Source organism: Podarcis erhardii (genome assembly GCF_964252035.2).
Source record: "Podarcis erhardii genome assembly, chromosome: 10".
Lineage (NCBI taxonomy): Eukaryota > Metazoa > Chordata > Lepidosauria > Squamata > Lacertidae > Podarcis > Podarcis erhardii.
In genome coordinates this window covers 1,986,606-2,008,782 of record NC_138500.1, presented here as the reverse complement: position 1 = coordinate 2,008,782, position 22,177 = coordinate 1,986,606, and the positions used below count along the sequence as shown (strand labels likewise).

Below are 22,177 nucleotides of genomic sequence, written 5' to 3'. Positions count from 1 at the left end.
GCTTTGGATTCCAGCTGCAGAGTGTTCTGAGATGCTTGGAGGAGGAACGGGATTCTCCAGGGAGCAGAATGACGCCATGAAGCTGGAGAACATCTAGCAGGACCTCTCCATCGGTTCTGCCAGTGTTCCTCAGGCTGCTCCCTAAATTGTAATATTCATGAAGGAACCAGGCAATATTTTCCTTCCTCTCCTATTCAAGCTGCTTTAAATTTAAATAAAATAAGTAATGCGATAGGAAAAAGAGAATGTTGTGAATGTGTAGTTAAACGATGGAATTTGCTCCCACAGGAGGTAATGAAGGCCATCAACAAAGATGGGTTTAAAGAAGGATTCGACAAATTCACAGAGAGGGCTATCAATGGCAACTAGACACAATGACTAGGCTCTGTTTCCACTTGTTGGGGAAAGCAATGCTTCTGAATCCCAGTTGCTGGAGATCGTAGGAGGCATGAGTGCTCTTGTGCTCAAATTCAGCTTACTGGGGCATCTGGTGAGCCACTGTGAAACCAGGAGGCTGGACTGGATGGGTCATAGGCCAGATGCAACAGGCTCTCCCTATGTTCTTAAGTGTTGGGGAGCCACCAAGATGGAAATCTGGGGATCCAAGTCTCCCATTGCCTTGCTTTGTTTTCCTAGCTTCATGCCTGGGCAAACAACTGCTTTCAGAGGCAGGAGCCTCTCTCTCTCTCTCTCTCTCTCTCTCTCTCTCTCTCTGCCACCCCATGACCCCTTTGCCCTGGATGCCACTTGGCAAAGGAACGTTAGTGCTCTAGCATAGCATCCCAGTGATTTTCCACTGGTAAAAGATGCAGGGCCGGCACACCCAAACCTCACATCACAGTGCCATTACATCAATCTATGAATTTGCATATTATTTCAAAGCCATCCAAGTTGGGGACACCTTCATTGCCGCCTGTGACTTCCATCGTTTAACTACCGGTATGTGCTGCGTGCAGATAGACTTTCTTTTCCTGAATCTTCCAAAATTCGGCTTCGTTGGATGCTAACGAGTGCTAGAAGAAGGAAAGCCTTTCTTGAGTCCAGCCACTTTCTCCATGCTTTACTTTATAAACGTCTATCATGTTGACTCTCCCTTGCCTTTTCTCTAAACTAAAAGGTTGCAGACACCACGGTGGGAATCTTCAGGGAGGCAGGAGAGGATGTATTGTTTATTAACATCCTTCCTAACTTGCGCTAGCAAGTTCTATAACTTAGCAGAGTTTTACATTCTTTCCAATGCACAGCAGATAGCTGGTTGCAGGCTTGTGTAAGCCTCTCAATATTAGATGCCTGGTAAGTCCCCTCTTAAAAGAATAAACACTCCACAATCTTGTGTAAGGTATAAAAAAGAACTTTACTCACATCATCACTTCACAGTTGGATCCCTGAAGGAAGACTTAGTTACAAAGTATATACGTGTGGATCTATCCCATTTGGGGATAATCCCAGTGTCCTCTTTGGCTGGAAGCCAACAGAGCATTTCTCACTAAAAAGCTGCTACGACGACGGAGGAAGTCAAAGAGAATGCTGTGCTGCATGACTTGCCCTTTTGTTACCTGGACAGGTAAGGTCACGCCCACCTCTAGTCACATGCAAAGCAAGTATGCCCCAGTCAGAAGGAAACAGGAAGTTTTCGACTGGCTGGACCAAACATCCCTTTGCATGTCCTCTCTAGGAAAACAAGGAATGTTGTACTTGACTGCTACTTATGTATCACATCCCACAATCGCAACAGTTCTTCCTAGACCAGTTGCTTCAAATCCTTTTGACTGCCCTTTCCTGAGCGTTTCCCATCTCTACAATATCTTGTTTGAGGAACTGCAGATGGTTTTCCAAACACACTCACACCATAGATGGCTATACCAACATTATATCAGCCGTTATTTTTTCAATTCTTTTGCCAATGATCCCTCGCTCTCCCCACCTGCAGCTCCCATCAGCTGGTATATGGAGGGCACTTTCAAACTGTTGGCATTTTCAGATAAGGGAAATATACTGTGTTGGACAACATTTGCTTGACGTAGCACCTTCTAACCTCTTTGCAACCAAATCATGCTGGCAGCTGAATAAGCAGGTGGTCTGCAAGCAGCCAAAGGCATATGGGCTGCACGTTACGATCTTGGGGTGGCTAGCGTTGGGCCCCAGTTTGCTCCAGACCTTCCCACTGTGGGATGTGATACATAAGCAGCAGTCAAGTAGAGCATTCCTTGTTTTCCTAGAGTGGACATACGGGGGAATGTTTGGTCCAGCCAGTCAAAAACTTCGTTTCCTTGGACAAAAAACAAGGACACCAGCCAGGTGTGATTAACTTGGCTGGGAAATGGGGAAATATCTCTTTTGTTTCACTTGATGGGTGTTTGGTGGAGGGCAAGGGTTACCTATTTAATGGTCACTTGATTGGATTGCCTGCTTACTTGATTGGATTGTCTGGGGAGCCTGGCCAGTCTTTTGTAATGATAAATACTTCGCAATGTTAAATACTTAGTTCCTGAGTCAGGTCACAGGCTCACCCTGTGGAAACACAGACATACCCTTGAGACAGGATTTGTGAAGGAAAAGACAATGGGGAGACTTTTCTGTTTTCCTTTGACCTTGCAGAGAAAACATTTTGTCAATTTGGGAATCAAAAATGGTTTCAGGTCGGTCTTCCTGTGCTATCTATGTACGTGCTTGCTTGGTACACTTATGAACATTTAACATCTATCTCAGACCTCAAAATTCCTATCACATTATCCATCTTGACCCAGACAATGAAGGAACAGGGTTCAGGGTCCCGCTTTGCTGCCAGGGTGCTTGGCCATGCTCCATGGACCCGAGACACGAACACCAAGGCAACTGACCAATATCAACCTCTGCTCTGATCTGGGGAAGCCCAGGGCTTGTTTGTTCACAAAGTCGGAGGGAGGAGTTGCGTCTGTCCCCCTCATAGGATGCTACAGAGTCCTCTCCTCCTCCTCCTCCTCCTCCTCCTCCTCCTCCTCCTCCTCCTCCTCCTCCTCCTCCTCCTCGCAGGATGCTGCAAACTTCAAAACATTAATCGTTTGTTCGGATGCCCTGCTCAGAAAGGAGTTCGGCCCCTGGCAGGTTAACAGGTGACTTATTGGCCCCGGTTCCGGCTCCTGTTAGCTCAGCCTCTCCTCCTTACATAAGACCAGAGGCTATAAACAGCAGGGCAGTTGACTCCCCAGAGATCTCCCTCCCCACAGCTGCAAGGATGAAAGTGGTGAACGTGGTGAGTGAGCAGCAGCCCCCCTTTCCCAGCAAAGCTCCTCCGTTGGGAGAAGGCAGAAGGCTGAATGGGAAAGGGGTGCTGGAGGAGGGCTGGAGCTCAGCGGTAGAGCATTGGCCTCGCATGCAGAAAGTCCCGGGTTCAAGCTTTTCTGGGATCTCCAGGTGCAGCTGGAAAAGGCTCCTTGGCAGAAACCCTGGAGCGCAGCTGCCAATCAGTGCAGACAGTGTGGAGCTAGATGCTGACTTGGTAGAAGCAGCTTCCATTCAGAGACAGGCACCCCAGGATAGAGAGCAAAGGCTGGGAATGCAGGGATGGTAAAACCCGTATTACGCTGGCCTATTCCTTTCCTTTTAGGATTAGATCCAAAAATATCTCCCTAGCTCTTTGACAAATGCAATTATTCATTTTTATTTACTTCCCAAACTTTATATACCACTTGATTGTTTTTTTTAAAAAAACCCAAAACTCAAAAGTTATTTACAAAAGAGATAAAACGAATGCAGCTTAAAACTTGCATCACCTTTCTAAGCCTCTGGGTACGTGGGTTTTTCACAGGTATCAGAAAAAAGTACAGTGAAGGAGGCTGCCTGGGGTCAATAGGCAGGGAGTTCCAAAGTTCCACTAAAAGGCCAAGTTCTTACAGATGTGGAAGGGATATTATGTGGCGCTTGGAGCGGGGCCAGTTCTGCAAATTGCAGCAGCCAATTGCATGTATATGGGTGAGGCGATCTCGTAGGTCAATTGGACTCAAGTTGTTAAGGGCTTTGTATACAAATTGCAGCATCTTGGACTTGTCTTGGTAGCAAATCTGAACTGGAGGGGCAAGAAAAAAAGAGAAAAATCCCACCCCCATCCCTGGATCATAATGTTAGGTGCCACCCTTAGCAGTGAGAGATTCCAGGGGGTTCCGGATGCTTATACTCAGGTTCTGCTTCCTTGGAGTAAAGGTCAGAGGAGACGGCGGTGTTTTAGGATGTACTGTATTTTTTGCTCTATAAGACTCACTTTTTCCCTCCTAAAAAGTAAGGGGAAATGTGTGTGCGTCTTATGGAGCGAATGCAGGCTGCGCAGCTATCCCAGAAGCCAGAACAGCAAGAGGGATTGCTGCTTTCATTGCACAGCGATCCCTCTTGCTGTTCTGGCTTCTGGGATTCAGAATATTTTTTTTCTTGTTTTCCTCCTCGAAAAACTAGGTGCGTCTTGTGGTCTGGTGCATCTTATAGAGCGAAAAATACGGTATGTCTCTATTTACACATATAAAAAAGAGCTCAGCAACTCTGGCTCCCTAAAAAAAAAAGCTGAATAACTGGTCCATCCTCCAATGACAATGGGTAGATCACAGCCAGTTTTTTTAATACTGTGAGTAGATCGCAGTCCCTTGGGAGTTGGACATCCCTGCAACATCCTGCAATTCAGGAATCCTTCGAACCCACAACCCTGAGAGCAAGAGTCTCATGCTCTACTGACTGTGCTATCCTGAGCATCCCATGGAGGGGCTCACAGCATTAAAACCCCAACTAATCATGCTTCTCCATTCATCACAGCCATGGATACAGCACAGAGCAAGCAGGTCTCTGTGCCTTCCAGCCCGCTTCCAGCTCAGCTCACATCCCAAAACTCTGGCTACATGGAGGTCAGGTGATGGGTTGGAGGAAAGACCCACCCATTAGCCTGGAGTGCCCCCTCACAGTTGCAGCTCTCTCAACCTGGCCCATTCTTTTGGGATGCTGAGGGTGACACTTAACTGCATGAGGCCAGCTAGGATCGTTGTCTTGCAAAGCAACGTGTCTGACCAGTTCAGCAACCTCCTCTCTCTCGGATTCTAACTCTCCCTGAGTCCAGGACTCCAGGGATTGGAAGGAACTCAGGGCATCATCCAGACTGACCCCTCTGCTAAAACCCCAACGGTAATCTTCATTCTTCTCTGGATCAGTGGCAGAGCATATGTCCGCGTTGCCCAGGGCGGGTGTGCTCCTGAGGGGAGTGGTGGTGGGCACAGGATAGCTGCTCGGCTGCCCAGAGCGGCACACGTGCCCTGCAGCCAGGGCAGAGCGAGCCACCCATGCCCACCCACGACTCCCAAGCATCCCACAAGCTGTCAAAATTAAGGGGGAAAGAGGGAATGCCACCGGCAAAGCGGCGTAGCTCCCCCTCTTACCCCAACGGCTTGGTGTAGGCATGGGAGTTACAGGCGGGCAGACGGTGTGCTCAATGTCACCCCCCTCAGTGAGGGCACCCAGGGCGGTCCGCCCTCATCACCCCCCTTCCTACACCCCTGCTCTGGATAGAAGTATAAGGAGGCGGTGCTGAGCTGGACTGCTATTCAGGTCTCCTTCTGCCCCTTCCAAGTCCCAGGTCTCACATAAGTTTCACAGCATGTTACCTAATAAAGAGAACTATATGAAAATGCATCTGTGCTGGTCCCGAGGGTTAACTGTGCGGCAAGGTCCGAGTCCAGTCCGAGGTGGAGGGTGCGGTATGGAGGCTGTCCGTCAAAGCGTAAGCTGGGTCCAAGGCAGGGAATCGGGTGAGGTCAGGATCTCTGGCAGAAGAGCAGGAGCAGGCTACCAACAATGTTGCTCCCGCAAGCTGGGACTAGGGCTGGCCGGCTTTTATCTGCCCCGAGGCATAGGGCGGCCCTGATCCTCTGGTGACTCGCCTCTCCTGGCCTGGAGGCGAGCACGCTTCCTGCAGGAACCTCTGCAGCTCCGGAGAGGCTGGAGGGTTACCAGACCCAGAAGCAACCTCTGCTTCCCCTGACGGGGCTGAGAGTGGAGCACCTGCAGGCAATGGGTCCTCCATCACCTCAGGGGCCAGAGCAGATTCAGCTGGTGCCTGCACCTGAGGACCCAGCACAGGTGAGGACCCTTCAGGCTCATTCCCCAGCCCTGGCTCACCTGGTTCTGGAGGCGGGGACTCCTGTGCAGGCTGGGATTCCTCAGGTTCAGCCACCGAGTCCGAATCCCAGGCCATCACAGCATCACAGGTGGTACCTGGTGCCAGAAACACGGGCAAAAATGAATAAAACATAATAATAAGTGCAGGAGATATAATAAACAAAAAGGAACCTTCTACCATATGTGGTGGACATGCCCTGAAATTGGGAAATTTTGGAGCATGATCCACAAAGAAATAAAGAAAATACTAAGAATATCATATAGTAAAAGGCCAGAGGCATTCCTTTTAGGAATTTTAAATGATGATATTCCAAAAGACAAAACTATTTTTTTCTTATACGCAACGTCTGCAGCAAGAATCCTGGTGGCTAAATACTGGAAAGGGAATCAGTTACCCACTAGGGGAGAATGGTTATGTAAGCTTTCAGAATATTTAGAATTAGCCAAATTGACAGATATAATAAGACAAAAACCAAAAAGTGAAGTGAAAAAGAAATGGGAGTGCCTAAATGAATACCTTAAAAGCCAAGGTTCGAGGGCAGAAATCTGGCTGAGTCTGGAATAACCTTGTGAAATGAAAGGATAAGAAAGAGGGATTTATATCTAGATGTTAGGATAGAGATGATCAGGAAAACAGGAAGACACAATGAGAGGTAAAGGAGGTGCTGTGGGATTGGTGGAAGTCAATGTTTGTTTTTCTTTTTAGGGTTTATATTATTAACTTGTAAGATATGGATTTTTTTTAATGCTGGTTTTTGTGTTTTGTGTACTGTTATTTTTTGATTTTTTGGGGGGTTGTTGTTGTATGGAAAATACTAATAACATTTATTATTTAAAAATAAAAATAAAAAGTCCCAGCTCTCACAGAGCCTTTTTCTTCAGGGCTGTGACCCTTCAGAGGTGTACAAGCCAGAGAGCGATGCGGAGAATGGAAAGTCCAAGGAGGACTACAGGAATTTCAAGGTGAGTGCAGATGTGCCACAGAAAGGGATCTATTTTCCAAGCAACCTCACATAGACCTGGGAGAGGGACGGGTGGTGACGCCCACACAATGTAATTGCCAGAGCAGTTAAGAAGAAACAGGCTCCATCTTGAGATCGAGAAAGCACAATAATCGTTTAACAGAGACATTAACAAGAGAGCCCACATTAGAGTATTGGACTAGGATCTGGGAGAGCAGGGTTCATTCGCCCAGAAAGCTCACCGGGTGAGCTTGGGAGCCAGTGGCTGCCTCTTGGTCTAACCCACCTCGCAAGGTTGTCGTGGAGATGAAATGAGGAGGGGTGAGAACACCACCATGAGCTCCTGGGAGAAAAAATTGAGATATAAATCTAGTAAATGAATATATTAACACCACCCAGGCAGCTAAAACAAATAAACAAAATAATAATAATAATAATAATAATAATAATAATAATAATAATTTATTTATACCCCGTCCATCTGCCTTGGTTTCCCCAGCCACTCTGGACGGCTCCCAACAGAATATTAAAAATAAAATAAAAATAAAACATCAGTCATTAAAAACTCCCCTAAACAGGGCTGCCTTCAGATGTCTTCTAAAAGTCAGATAGTTGTTTATTTCCTTGGCATTTGATGGGAGGGCGTTCCACAGGGCGGACCACGACCGAGAAGGCCCTCTGCCTGGTTCCCTGTAACTTCGCTTCTCGCAGGGAGGGAACCGCCAGAAGACCCTCGGCACTGGACCTCAGTGTCTGGGTAGAACGATGGGGATGGAGACGCTCCTTCAGGTATACTGGGCCGAGGCCGTTTAGGCCTTTAAAGGTCAGCACCAGCACTTTGAATTGTGCTCGGAAATGTACTGGGAGCCAACGTAGGTCTTTCAGGACCAGAGTTATGTGGTCTCAGCGGCCGCTCTCAGTCCCCAGTCTAGCTGCCGCATTCTGGATTAGTTGTAGTTTCCGGGTCACCTTCAAAGGTAGCCCCACGTATAGCGCATTGCAGTAGTCCAAGCGGGAGATAACCAGAGCATACACCACTCTGGCCAGACAGTCCGCGGGCAGGTAGGGTCCCAGCCTGCGTCCCAGATGGAGCTGATAAACAGCTGCCATGGACAATAGAATTAACCTGCACCTCCATGGACAGCTGTGAGTCCAGAATTACTCCCAGGCTGTGCTCCTGGTCCTTCAGGGGCACAGTTACCCCATTCAAGACCAGGGAGTCCTCCACACCTGCCCACCTCCTGTCCCCCCAAAACAGTACTTCTGTATTGTCAGGATTCAACCTCAATCTGTTAGCCGCCATTCATCCTCCAACCGCCTCCAAACGCTCACACAGGACCTTCACCGATCGTTCAGGTATACTGGGCCGTTTAGGGCTTGAAAGGTCAACACCAACACTTTGAATTGTGCTTGGAAGCCAATGTAGGTCTTACAAGCCAATGTAGCCAATGTAGGTCTTTCAAGACCGGAGTTATGTGGTCTCGGCGGCTGCTCCCAGTCACCAGTCTAGCTGCTGCATACTAGATTGGTTGCAGTTTCTGGGTCACCTTCAAAAAGAAAGAGACACTTATTATACATTAAAAAAAGAAAAGAACCACTCCTTGCTGATGGATAAGCCAAAGGTCTCTCTCAATCCTGTCTTTTTCAGGATGGGCCCCTGATGGACCGAGTGTACAACACTTACTTGCAGATGCACACCAACCAGACGGTGGATTTTGTACAGAAGAAGGTGGGTTTGCTGGGGTGGGGGGCGGTCTTCAGTGATAAGGAAGGCTCATCATGCCCAACGTTTACAAGCAATGGGGGGTCCTTCTTTGCAGCTCAGGTATCAATTCTCAAAACAGTTCCGAAAGATGCACATCAAAGGGAAGTGAATCTCTCTGCATACGACACGCGACTCTCTGACCCCTGAAACTTTGCGAATATTTCCCAAAATCTACACCAAATGTTTTTGGGCCCCGTCTCCCTTGGCTTCATCAACTCATCCCCAGTGCCCCGTACCCTATACAGTGGTACCTTGGTTCTCAAACTTAATCCATTCTGGAAGTCCTGTTCCAACACCAAAGCTTTCCAAAACCAAGGCGCGCTTTCCCATAGAAAGTAATGCAAAATGGATTAATCCGTTCCAGACTTCTAAAAACAATCCCTAAAACAGCAATTTAACATAAATTTTACTATCTAACGAGACCACTGATCTATAAAACAAAAGCAATAATCAATGTATTGCAGTCGCACAATCAATCAACAGCTGAACTGGATTTCACACAGTCACAAAAACAAATTAACCGAAAAAGCCTCAAAAAGAAAAACACAAAATAAATAGCAAAAACAAAAACGCCGGACTTAATCCGTTCTGGAAGTCCATTCGACTTTCAAAATGTTCGAAAACCAAGCCACAGCTTCTGATTGGTGCAGGTGCCCCGGAAACAATAGCCGCATTGGACATTCGGCTTCCAAAAAATGTTCGAAAACCGAACACTTACTTCCAGGTTTTTGGTGTTTGGGAACCAAGGCGTTTGAGAACCAAGGTACCACTGTAGATAAGAAAAGCATTATTCAGGATGGTGGTTTGCATGGCCCACTAAGAAGAGCAACAACACAAAACAGGAGCAATTGAATGCACAACTCTTTGGAACCACCGATCTACACCTTCTGGCTGAGCTCCCCCAACCCACGGTTCAATAATAGTGTCCTCACAGTCCCCTCTCCCTAGAACGAGGAGTATGGAGGCTGCCAGCTCCGTCGGATGACCATCATGGAGGCCTTGGACCTGCTGGACGACGTGGTTGATGAATCGGACCCCGACGTCGACTTCCCCAATTCCTATCACGCCTATCAGACGGCGGAGGGCATCCGAAGGGCTCACCCTGACAAAGGTGAGTGGCTGGCGACTCCACCTGGGGGATAGATTTATTTTCGTCTTCTTTTTTAGTAGTGTGAGATATAGACATACCGTATATATATTTTACTGGTTTTACATATAGTCACATTACATAACATTGTACCCTCTTATTTGGCTCGACTGAGCCTAATGTCTTCCTCCTGTCTGATGGTTTACAAAATTAAACTTTACATCTTTACATTTCACTTCGTTGTATCATTACCTAAAACATTACATTACTCAACCTGAATAGGGAGCAATTTCACCTTACAGATCTTCAGATAACCCTGCCAGTGATGTTAATTCGTTACAGTTGTCTTTCAAATATAATATAAATTTCTTCCAGTCCTTTTGGAATGCTTGGTCTCGCTGGTTCCAGATTCTTCCCATCGGTTTCGCCAGTTCTGCAAAGTCCATCAGCTTCATCTGCCTCTATCTATCTATCATCTATCTATCTATCTATCTATCTATCTATCTATCTATCTATCTATCTCTATCTATCTATCTATCTATCTATCTATCTATCTATCTATCTATCATCTATCTATATCTATCATCTATCTATCTAAATTTGATTGCAAAGTAAATACATCAGTAACAAGCCATACATAAAAAATAATATAAAAAAGGAAAAAGAGAATAAAATAAAGAAAAGGAAAAAATGTGAAGAAAAGTAGACAGTAAAAGAATAAAGAAAAGTATAATATTTCAAAACAATAAACAATATTTTACAAAATAATAATAATAGACTTCCATCACTCTCACAACACTTCCTTTCACATTTCATATTTTATCTGTATTTCAGTATTATTTTCATCTTAATATATAAATGTGTATATATGTATGTTTTCCCTTTTCCATTCATGAGGTCATTCTAGACACAGCCAAATTTTTACATTAGAACCTTGTCTTTCTAAATAATTATTCAAGCACTTCTGTTCCTTCTTGACTGTATTCATTGGCTTTAGTCTTATTATGTCCGTCAATTTGGCCAGTTCCAAATATTCACATAATTTACATAGCCATTCCTCTTTGGTCGGTACCTGGTTACCCTTCCAGAACTTAGCCACCAGGATTCTCGCCGCTGAAAGAATTTAGTATTTTTTCTAGAAATATCACTATTCAATATTCCCAAAAGGTATGTTTCTGGTCTTTTGCCATGTGAAGTTCTTAGTAAGTTGTTTCTTTCTTCGTGGATCATGTCCCAGAACTTTTTGATCTCTGGACATGTGCACCACATATGGTAGAAGGTTCCAGTCTGCTTTGTGCATCTCCAACACTTACTACTAAGCGATTTGTTCATTTTAGCCAATCTCTCCGGTGTTAAATACCACCTATGGTGCATTTTCAGGTAGTTTTCTCTTACTAAATAACATGCTGCAGCTCTTCTTTTGTTGGTAACTCCTGTTGTTTCCGTCTTTGGGCTAACAAAATTCTTGCTGCTGCAGAAAAGTGGGAATAGATTTCTATTCCTCTCCCACGGTTGGAAACAATAGGAACACAAGAAGAGGCTGTTGGATCAGGCATTCTTCTCTGCAAGGGACTTTATTTTCTTTTTGTCTCTGGGCCAGCAACATCCATGCAGCTGTGGTCGCATACATAAATAGTCTTTTCTGCTCTCTTAGGATTTCAGCACCTGGAATTCCTAAAATTCAGGTTTTTCTAAAAAAAGGTTATTTTTTTTTAAAAAAATCAGCTCATTATATATCATTTCCAAAATCCTTTTACTACCTTACAATTCCACCACATATGATAAAAGGTGCCTTCTGTTCCCTTACATTTCCAGCATACATTTGAGCCTGTTTTATACTTTTGTTGCTAATTTGCTAGGAGCTAAACACCACTGGCACATCCTTTTCATACAATTTTCTTTCAACGTATGACATGGGCCGCCTCTCTTTTCTTGCCACAGATTGGTTTCACCTGGTCGGGCTACTTCATGACATTGGAAAGATCTTGGCACTCGTTGGTGAGCCACAGGTAAGCAGAAAGGTTACATACTTGCCCAGTCTCCCTCGTGATCCCCGTTAAGCAAGCTGCCCCACCTGAGGCTCGCTTGCCTAATGCTCAGCTCCTGTGTCACTGGGCAGGAGAGACCATGCTCCCCCACCCCCGATCTCCCCCTATCAGGGAATTTAGCAGGGGTGCCTGGGAACCCCAAACGGGGCAAAATTTCACCTGCCCCCTCCTTCCTCACCTGCATTTGTCATCTGTAATGTTGTATTTTAGTCAACGAACTTATTATACGCTACATAGAAGTGCCAATCTGAAGTGGGATATGCAATCATGCTACTTTTACACACCACTCAACTCTGAGCAGAGAGAGACTCTGGGGAGTCCAGGGTTTGGTTTCCTTGGAATGAAAGTCAGTGGAGACACTGGTTTATTAGGGATACGGGGGTGGCGCTGTGGTCTAAACCACGGAGCCTCTTGGGCCACATCATCCAGACTGAACCCCCATCCCAAACGAATGCCAATAATGATTAAAATATGTTGTTGCTAGATTACCATATCTTTCACTCCATAAGATGCACCTAGTTTTTAGAGGGGGAAAGCAAGAAAAAAATATTCTGCGCAGAGCATGTAAGAGGCTCTCGTTTTCTTGCTTCAAACCCTTCCGTCCCTCCTCCCGCTTCGCTGAGAAGCCAGCAGAGCAAGAGCGATAGCTGCGCAGCGCCTCTTCTTCTGTTGGCTTCCCAGCAAAGCGGGATGAGGGACAAAAGGGAGCTCTTACAAGGGAGCACTTAGCAGAGCCTGGCAGCGGCTCTCGCTGGCTTTTCCGGGAGGTGGGGGAAGGGACTGACGGGCTGCCCTCTGTGAGATTTCACCCCTCCCATATCCAAGAATCTCCTGACGAATCTGCTGATTCTCCAGAGAGGAGGAGCAGTGTTCTGCTTTCTACTTTTTCAGCCCCAGCACCAAGTCAGTCAGTCAGTCAGTCAGTGTGTCGGAGAGAGAGAGAGACTGAGTGTTAGAGATCATGTGTAGAGATAAGGTTGCTGCTAAGAGCAGCTGCAGACACTCAGTGCAGCATTCATTTATGCTTACACCTATTTAGTTCTATATATAGTTTTGTATTATAGTTATAGTTATAGAATAAAAGAAGATATTCTACAGAGCTGCTCTCCGAGTCGTTTATACACTGCCAGACTCTGCTATATTCTGCTGTGCGACGACTGTATTATGGAAGTGAATCCGGTGCTCACAACTCTAAGCTGTGAGTCCACAGCACTTTGACCTGTTCCTGTGTAGAAGGTGGTCTCTGGAAGTGCTACCCAGCTCGCCTAGCCCAGTCGGGGTTGAAGTGCATGAGTCCAGTTGGTGACACTGGCTCAAGGGCGATGCTGACACTCTGTGCCTTCTCACACCTCCCGGAAAAGCCCCCAAAAGACACACACACGCTCCGAGTGGCTCTTTAAAGGGAGCGCTGAGCAGAGCCTCCAACCTGCATTCGCTCCATAAGACACACACACATTTCCCCTTACTTTTTAGGAAGAAAAAAGTGCATCTTATGGAGCGAAAAATACGGGTATCTCCAATGAAGTCATCTGTTCACGGAAGAACCTCCACTTACATAACACAACTTCCCCTGCCCTTGAAGATCAATTCTGGGGGTCCTTCTCCAGGCCTTTGAGGGAGATTTGGGGATGGTGCAGGGGGGCGTTCAGGGAGAGGAGTGGGAAGCTGCATTGCACCATCAGAAGTCCTTGCGCAAACAGGATAAGTTTGGGGGATCTACAAGCCCCTGTTGACAATATTGTGGTTCTCCAGGGAGCCTAGCTCAGCTCATCTCCTTGAGAAAGGTGACACACCCAGTCCTTGCCGGGTTTATTATTGAAAATGAACACAAGGCTGGGATGGAGGCTCAGCAAAACAGGCCAAGGAACAAACCGGTTTGCAGGCACTCTGGACGGCCAAGAGGAATGGGGGGGGGCTCACTGACCTGCTCTTCCTTCCCCTCCATTTCTTGCAGTGGGCCGTGGTGGGTGACACTTTTCCAGTGGGCTGCAAGGTGCAGGACTCTGTCGTCTTTCGGGACTCCACTTTCCACAACAACCCCGACATGACGAACCCCTTGTACAAGTAAGCATTTGCTCGCATCCCTGTTTTGTTCCGTGAGCAGGAAAGAGAGAGCCCTTCATTTGGAGGGACAAAAACCTAAGAAGCTCGTCTAGTCCTCATCTCTTGTGATAATCCCTAGACCATTCGTAAGGAGGAGCCTGAGGTACGTTGGGGAGCAAGCCTTGAGATTTGTCTTTCTCTCTCTCCTCCTCAGCACTAAGTATGGGATCTACCAGCCTCATTGTGGTTTGGAGAATGTCCTGATGTCCTGGGGCCACGACGGTAAGAGCTCCAGCTTTGCATCCGAGGCAGGAAGCTATGGAAAGCTAAATTAGTTTGCACTAAGCTTGTGGAGAGGTTTTATGACATCTGCTGCTTATGAAGCAGTGGAGAGCTTCTATAGCACTGGATCAAGCAAATGATCTCCCTTGCTATCAAATGTATTTCTCCATTAACTTTCCTTTCCGCAAAAGTCTGTTCTGTGCCGTGGAGCCTGAATCTGCTGGCATGGAATGTGGCTGGATCCCACCCCAAAACAACAAGCAGTTTAGAAGTACACCAAGGGGGGACCCAGCCCCCTTTTGTCTTCTGTTTCTCTTCTTCTCTCCACTCCAGAGTACATGTACAAAGTGATGAAGCACAACAAATTTGCTCTCCCTCAGGAGGTAAGCCGGAGATCTCACCATCTATGCCCCAAATGCATTCCTACTTGTTTGTTTCTACTTGTTCCTGGTAAAATAATAACAACAGTCAGTGCTCTTTGAGGGGGGGGGTATGCAGGGGTACGCATACCCCTAAACGTTTTGTGAATCCTTGTACTTTTGTCCATTGACTGTATTTATTTTTCCTGATTTGAACTATAAAATGGTGATTTTCCTGAGTCAAAATGAGAGTACCCCCTAAACATTTTTTTTAAAAGAAAAAAAAAGCACTGATAACAACACTCTCTCTGTTTTGCCTTTTGGAAGCTGGTAAGGATGCAAGGACCATGAGCACCTAATGTGAGGCTAAGGAAACTCTATTGGAAGCAAACAGGGAGAGTCGAGTTTGCTAACACCTGTCTGAGGTCTGTGCAAAGTGTTTCCTTATACAGGCGTTGGTTTTGCTCTCTGCATTTTTCTTTAAGCTGTCCATCAACAGCGTCTCTGAAAAAAATTACACATCACTTGGGAAGACAGGCGAACTAATATCAATGTACTGGAAGAAGCAAAGATCACCCGTGTCGAAGCAATGATTCTTCAACATCAACTTCGTTGGACTGGTCATGTTGTGTGGATGCCTGATTATCGTCCTCCGAAGCAACTACTCTATTCCAAACTTAAAAATGGAAAGCGTCATGCTGTTGTTCAACGAAAGAGGTTTAAAGACTCTCTCAAGGCAAATCTTAAAAAAATGTAATATAAACACCAACAATTGGGAAACACTGGCCTGCGAGCGCTCCATTTGGAGAACAGCCTTGACCAAAGGTGTCATGGGCTTTGAAGACACTCGAACGCAGGACGCAAGGGAGAAACGTGCTAAGAGGAAGGCACGCTTGGCAAACCCTCACCATGATCAACTCCTGCCCAGAAACCAATGTCTCCACTGTGGAAGGACGTGTGGGTCCAGAATTGGCCTCCACAGTCACTTACGGACTCACTGTTAGAACCATGTTTATAGAAGACAATCTTACTCGGCTACGAGGGATCGCCAAAGAAGAAAGAAGAAAAGTGTTTCCTGGTGCAGCTGGTTCCATTGATTAGAGCAGCCTTTCTCAACCTGTGGGTCCCCAGATGTTGAACTACAACTCCCATCACCCCTAGCTAGCAAAGCCAGAGCTCAGGGATGATGGGAGTTGTAGTCCAACAACATCTGGGGACCCAAAGGTTGAGAAGACTGGATTAGAGCATAAGAGCAATGCTAGCATCCTGGGCATTCAATGATGCTGAAAAATTCAAGATGTACTTCATGCAATGTGTAGTTAAACTATGGAGGGCTATTGGTGGCTCCGAGCCAGAATGGCTCTCTTCTGCCTCCGCAGCTGAGGCAGCAATGCTGCTGAAAACCACAGAATGCAGGCTCTTGAATGCAGGTTTCCCAGCAGAAGAGGCACCTAGCTGGCCACTCTGAGAAGAGGATGCTCAGGGCCACGGGCCTGATTCTGCAGGGCTCATCTTACATTTTTTTTAAAAAAATGTGGTTTTTTTACCAACAACCAAAACACAAACAGTGCAACCCCCCCAGGCGGCTAATACACTGGGTTTACATAATCAATAATAACATATTGAAATCAACCCTATGTACAATTCTATATACCTTAACACTCCTCCCTCCACAAGGTTTATTTAACTTTTAACATTTTAATTGCCCCAAATTGTTCAAACCTACCCAAATAATTCAGTATCTTCTCAAACCAATCCTCCTCCTTCTCACTGACCTTAAACCCTTTCATTTTATGTATCTTCACAGTTAGAGATTCTAAGATTATAATATTTTTCAATTTTCCCCTCCATTGGTTCACCCCTAGCTCTTCTGCATTTTTCCAGTTACTCGCTATAACCTGTCTAGCTGCAATTACCATCAATTTTACCCATTTACATTCCTCGCGGGTGGCGCTGTGGGTTAAACCACAGAGCCTAGGACTTGCTGATCAGAAGGTCAGCGGTTCGAATCCCTGCGATGGGGTGAGCTCCCGTTGCTCAGTCCCAGCTCCTGCCAACCTAGCAGTTCGAAAGCACGTCAAGTGCAAGTAGATAAATAGGTACCGCTCCGGCGGAAAGGTAAACAGTGTTTTCCTGCGCTGCTCTGGTTCGCCAGAAGCAGCTTAGTCCTGCTGGCCACATGACCCGGAAGCTGTACGCCGGCTCCCTCGGCCAATAAGGCGAGATGAGCGCCGCAACCCCAGAGTCATCCGCGACTGGACCTAATGGTCAGGGGTCCCTTTACCTTTACTTTATCTTTGTTTCTAACTCAGTGCTACTCAGGCTAATAAGAACCATTAATTCAGATATTTCCACCTTCCTACCCAGAATTCCCAATATTTCTATACCAATCTGTTTCCAGAATTCATTAACTAACGGACAACCCCACCACATATGACTGTACGTTCCCATCACTCCACATTTCCTCCAACAATTCTTACTTCCAGATTTTGTAATATGATATAACCTTACAGGTGTGTAATACCATTTTTGTACAAACTTCAACCCTTGTTCCTGGATTACCCTAGAGGTCGCAACAAAGGGTGGTTGCCGAAAGATTCTATCCCAATTTTCATCTAAAATCTGCTCCTGAATATCTAGCTTCCAACATTCTTTCAAACTTTCCTTTGGTGATTTCTCTTACATTGTTAGAGTAGTTGCACTGCACCGCAGGGCAGGAAAGGCTCAGCTCCTGCAGAAATGCACAGAACATGTGGCAGCCCTGAGCCAGCAGCAGCTGCGAGGGACATGGGCTCAGGCAGCAGTAGTTGCCCTGAGGGTTGGTGGAGAACGGAAACACCCCTACTTTCTTCCTCAAAACAATGCCAGCAATTTCTCCTGGTTACCCCAGAACTTTGCAAGGCACACAGACATGAGATGTCGTGGGAGCTTGCACGGCCTGGAGAGATCTCGCGAGAGCATCCCAGAACCTGCATGCTGAGTGGGACTTGCCCAGGAATGAAGGCAGAGACCTTATTAAAAGCTCTCTGCCCCTTGCTTGGGGGGCAAGACCTGCCTGGTGCGCCGGCTGAAGATGGGTGGTCTTGACAGGGGCAGTTCAAGGATACTCATTTTTGCATATATGAGCCGTCGCCAGATCATAACCCTCACGTAATATACAATCCTGCTGTACTACCAATGCAGGTAAAGGTAAAGGGACCCCTGACCATTAGGTCCAGTCATGACCGACTCTGGGGTTGCGGCGCTCATCTTGCTTTATTGGCCGAGGGAGCATGCATACAGCTTCCGGGTCATGTGGCCAGCAGGACTAAGCTGCTTCTGGCGAACCAGAGCAGCACACGGAAATGCCGTTTACCTTCCCGCCGGAGAGGTACCTATTTATCTACTTGCGGTGGCGTGGTTTCAAACTGCTAGGTTGGCAGGAGCTGGGACCGAGCAACGGGAGCTCACCCCGTCGCGGGGATTCGAACCACCGACCTTCTGATCGGCAAGTCCTAGGCTCTGTGGTTTAACCCACAGTGCCACCCACGTCCCTCACAGAGCCGTTAGCTATTCAATCCAATGCAGAGCCGGTAGCTATTCCAAGTTAATCCATTTTGGGAAGAAATTAAAGGGGGAAAGTGAGGCTGCCAAGATGGGTCAAAGGGCAGATTTGTTTTTATTTTCCAATCTGCCTTTCAGCAAGAAAAAACTTAAGACCGAATTCGTTATCAGCAATTAATTAGCATGTTGTTTGCGGAGGGAGAGGCGGTGCAGAAGGAGCAAAGTCCATGTGAGATAAGCAGGTTTATTTCCATCAACAGCTCTCCCACAAACGACTGATAAGTTTCCTTTTGCTTTTTTGCTGACGAAACATTTTCAGAGTTCTTAAATTCTGATGGCATCTGTGTTGGCAGTGCAATGAAGGAGTCTCCCCTGTTTGACTTAAGGTCACGAAATTAAAAGAGACCTGCTTTTTGGGAGAAAAGCAATGACAAACCTAGACAGCATCTTAAAAAGCAGAGACATCACCTTGCCAACAAAGGTCCGTATAGTTAAAGCTATGGTTTTCCCAGTAGTGATGTATGGAAGTGAGAGCTGGACCATAAAGAAGGCTGATCGCCAAAGAATGGATGCTTTTGAATTATGGTCCTGGAGGAGACTCTTGAGAGTCCCATGGACTGCAAGAAGATCAAACCTCTCCATTCTGAAGGAAATCAGCCCTGAGTGCTCACTGGAAGGACAGATCCTGAAGCTGAGGCTCCAAGACTTTGGCCACCTCACGAGAAGACAAGACTCCCTGGAAAAGACCCTGATGTTGGGAAAGATGGAGGGCGCAAGGAGAAGGGGACGACAGAGGACGAGATGGTTGGACAGCGTTCTTGAAGCTACAAACATGAGTCTGACCAAACTGCGGGAGGCAGTGGAAGACAGGAGTGCCTGGCGTGCTCTGGTCCAGGGGGTCACGAAGAGTCGGACACGACTAAACAACCACCCCAGAGATTCTCCCTTGCCTTGGGTGTGTCCAAAAGTCACCCTGCTTGTCTTGGGGGGGGGCAGTAGTGGGGTTTTCCCAAAGCTTCAGGGCTGCATGGCTTTCTCTTTGCACACCCCTCTGTGCTCTAAAGCTGTGGAGGCCGATGCAGTTTTGCTTTCCTCCCCCTTCTCTGCAGGCTTTCTACATGGTCCGCTTCCACTCCTTCTATCCCTGGCACACAGGGGGAGACTACATGCACCTGTGCAATGAGGACGACCTCCGGATGCTGCCCTGGGTGAAAGAATTCAAGTACGTGGCTGCAAGCCTACGGAGGGAGAGGCAGGGATGGAGGTGTTGGGGTCTCTTCTCAGGAAGCAGCGTGGTTCAGTGGTTAGAGTGCTAGACCGGGACCCGAGAGACAAGGGTCCCAGTCCCCAGTTGCCAATTCTCAGCCTGGCCTACCTTGCAGGAGTTGTGGGGATGAAGCAAAGACCAAGATGCCACCTCGAGCTCGGAGGAAAAGATGGGTATATAAATACATCAGTAACAGAGGTCCCATCTAACTCAGTGCTGTCAGCACTGACTGGCAGCTGCTCCCCAGGGTAGGAAGTCTCCCACGTGGAGATTAAATCTGTGACCTTTGAGATTCAAAATAGGTGCTCTGGATCATCATCACCATAATTTATTATTTATACCCAGCCCATCTAGCTGGGTTTCCCCAACCACTCTGGGCAGCTTCCAACAAAATATTAAATACACAATAAAATGTCAGACATCAAAAACTCCCCTAAACAGGGCTGCCTTCAGATGCCTTCTAAAAGTCAGATAGTTGTTTATTTCCTTGACATCTGATGGGAGGGCGTTCCACAGGGAGGGAGCCACCACTGAGAAGGCCCTCTGCCTGGTTCCCTGCAACCTCACTTCTCGCAATGAGGGAACCGCCAGAAGACCCTCGGAGCTGGACCTCAGTGTCCGGGCAGAACGATGAAGGTGGAGACGCTCCTTCAGGTATACTGGACCGAGGCCTTTTAGGGCTTTCAAGGTCAGCACCAACACTTTGAATCGTGCTCAGAGCCAATGTAGGTCTTTCAAGACCGGAGCTATGTGGTCCCAGCTGCTGGTCTCAGTCACCAGTCTAGCTGCCACATTCTGGATTAATTATAGTTTCAGGGTCACCTTCAAAGGTAGCCCTACGTAGAGCGCATGGCAGTTGTCCAAGCAGGAGATAACCAGAGCATGCACCACTCTTGCCAGACAGTCCGCAGGCGGATAGGGTCTCAGATGGAGCTGGTAGACACCTACCCTGGACACAGAATGGACCTGCACCTCCATGGACACCTGTGAGTCCAAAATGACTCCCAGGCTGCGCACCTGGTCCTTCAGGGGCACAATTATCCCATTGTCCTCCACACCCACCCACCCCCTGACCCCCAAAAAGAGTACTTCTGTCTTGGCAGGATTCAACCTCAATCTGCACTGTTACTAATATAAACCCATCAGTAACAGAGGGCCCATCTAACTCAGTGCAGTGAGCACTGACTGGCAGCTGCTCCCCAAGTAGGGAGTCTCCTCCTTGGAGGTGCCACTGGAGATGAAATCTGGGACCCTTGGGGTTCAAAATCTGGATCACGACCTGCCCTCTCCCACCTTGGACCCCTAAGCCAGGCAAGTGTTCCTTAATCTTGGGTCCCCAGTTATTGTCAGACTACAAGTCCCATCATCCTTGACCCCTGGGTTCTGCTAGCTAGGGATGATGGGAGTTGTAGTCCGACAACAGCCGGCACTCTGTGGGTACCAGAGAGCAACCCCACCTTCCTTATTCCACCCCCTTGCAGCAAGTTCGACCTGTACACCAAGTGTGGGGAGTTGCCCAATCCGTCAGAGCTGAAGCCGTACTACCAGAGTCTGATCGACAAGTACTGCCCAGGTGAGCTTTCCTGGTGATGCTCAAAATGGGCTCTGCTTCCTTGTCGCCAACCCGGCCGCTGCTGCAGGATGGACGTGTGCCAATCTCTCGATGACTTCGCAACTGCAAGGAAGAGGGCGCGAGGAAACACGTGGTAGGGGGAAACACACTTCAGGCCGTTTCAGCATGTTTTCCGAAAAACGGCAAAATCCCTTCGAAACGGCACAAGATCCCTCTGTCAAAAACCAATAAAACGCTATTCAAATTGTAATGAACAGAAATCTGCCCTCGTTCTCTTAAGGGGGACACAAGAGCCCTTCTAGAGTCCTTTGTAGGTTCTCCATCAGTCGGAGAAAATAACAGAGGCCAACCAGAGAATATTGAGAAGCAAAGCAGATAGTAAGCCTGATCTTTATTGAACCGTTGCAACAGGGTGCCCCCTTCACACACAGGAGGAGGAGGACCCAGAACCCAGGTGTGCCAGCCCTTATATAGACATTTTAAATTGCCCGCCCTGGAGTCCAAGACCACCCCCAGGTACATCATACCTACATCACAGAAATGGCGGTCTACAGCAGAAATCTGAGTGCGTTGTTTATCTCCTGTCTGGCAGGTTACCTGTTAATGGTCACTTGACTGGATACCCTGGGGAGCCTGGCCAGTCTTTCGTAATGACAAATACTTAGTATCTGTGCCAGGTCACAGGCTCACCCTATTCATACACAGACGTACCCTTAAGACAGGATTTGTGAAGGAAAAGACAATGGGGAGGCTTTTCCATTTTCCTTCGACCTTGCAGAGAAATGTTTGAGGTCAATTTGGGAGGGACAAAATGGTTTCAGGACTTTCTGGGGGGGGGTCAGACATGTGGCTTATATATCGATGTACGGGCTTGATTGGTGAATTTATGAACATTTATTATACATAAGACCTTAATTTTTTTAATTTCAAAATCGGCAGGTTGTGCTCTCTGCTCTTCCTCCACGGCTGGAGGTAGGAAAGCTGAGCACCAGGTTTCTGGAACCTGAAAGGGGGGGGGGGAGAGACCATTGCTTTTGGTCTCAAATCCTATGACAAAATCAGAGTTGGAAAGGGTCCCAATGGTCATCTAGTTGAACCCCGTGCTATGCAGGTATCTCA

The 22,177-nt window shown here is 47.2% G+C and overlaps 1 protein-coding gene across 1 annotated transcript; it reads left to right on the top strand.

Annotated features, from left to right (window-relative positions):
- The first annotated feature begins 3,178 nt into the window (after nucleotides 1-3,178).
- On the top strand, nucleotides 3,179-22,021 carry MIOX (myo-inositol oxygenase). Its single transcript, XM_081880187.1, has 10 exons — nucleotides 3,179-3,232; nucleotides 7,012-7,092; nucleotides 8,740-8,820; nucleotides 9,805-9,967; nucleotides 11,885-11,952; nucleotides 13,946-14,055; nucleotides 14,249-14,316; nucleotides 14,650-14,699; nucleotides 19,328-19,440; nucleotides 20,967-22,021. Exons 1-10 carry the CDS (start codon nucleotides 3,215-3,217, stop codon nucleotides 21,073-21,075), a joined length of 861 nt encoding a protein of 286 aa, XP_081736313.1. The 5' UTR covers nucleotides 3,179-3,214; the 3' UTR covers nucleotides 21,076-22,021.
- Nucleotides 22,022-22,177: the final 156 nt, after the last annotated feature.

Coding starts and splice junctions, on each gene's coding strand:
- MIOX (XM_081880187.1), top strand. Junction 7,093..8,739: donor AGGACTACAGGAATTTCAAG/GTGAGTGCAGAT, acceptor TGTCTTTTTCAG/GATGGGCCCCTGATGGACCG. Junction 9,968..11,884: donor AAGGGCTCACCCTGACAAAG/GTGAGTGGCTGG, acceptor TTCTTGCCACAG/ATTGGTTTCACCTGGTCGGG.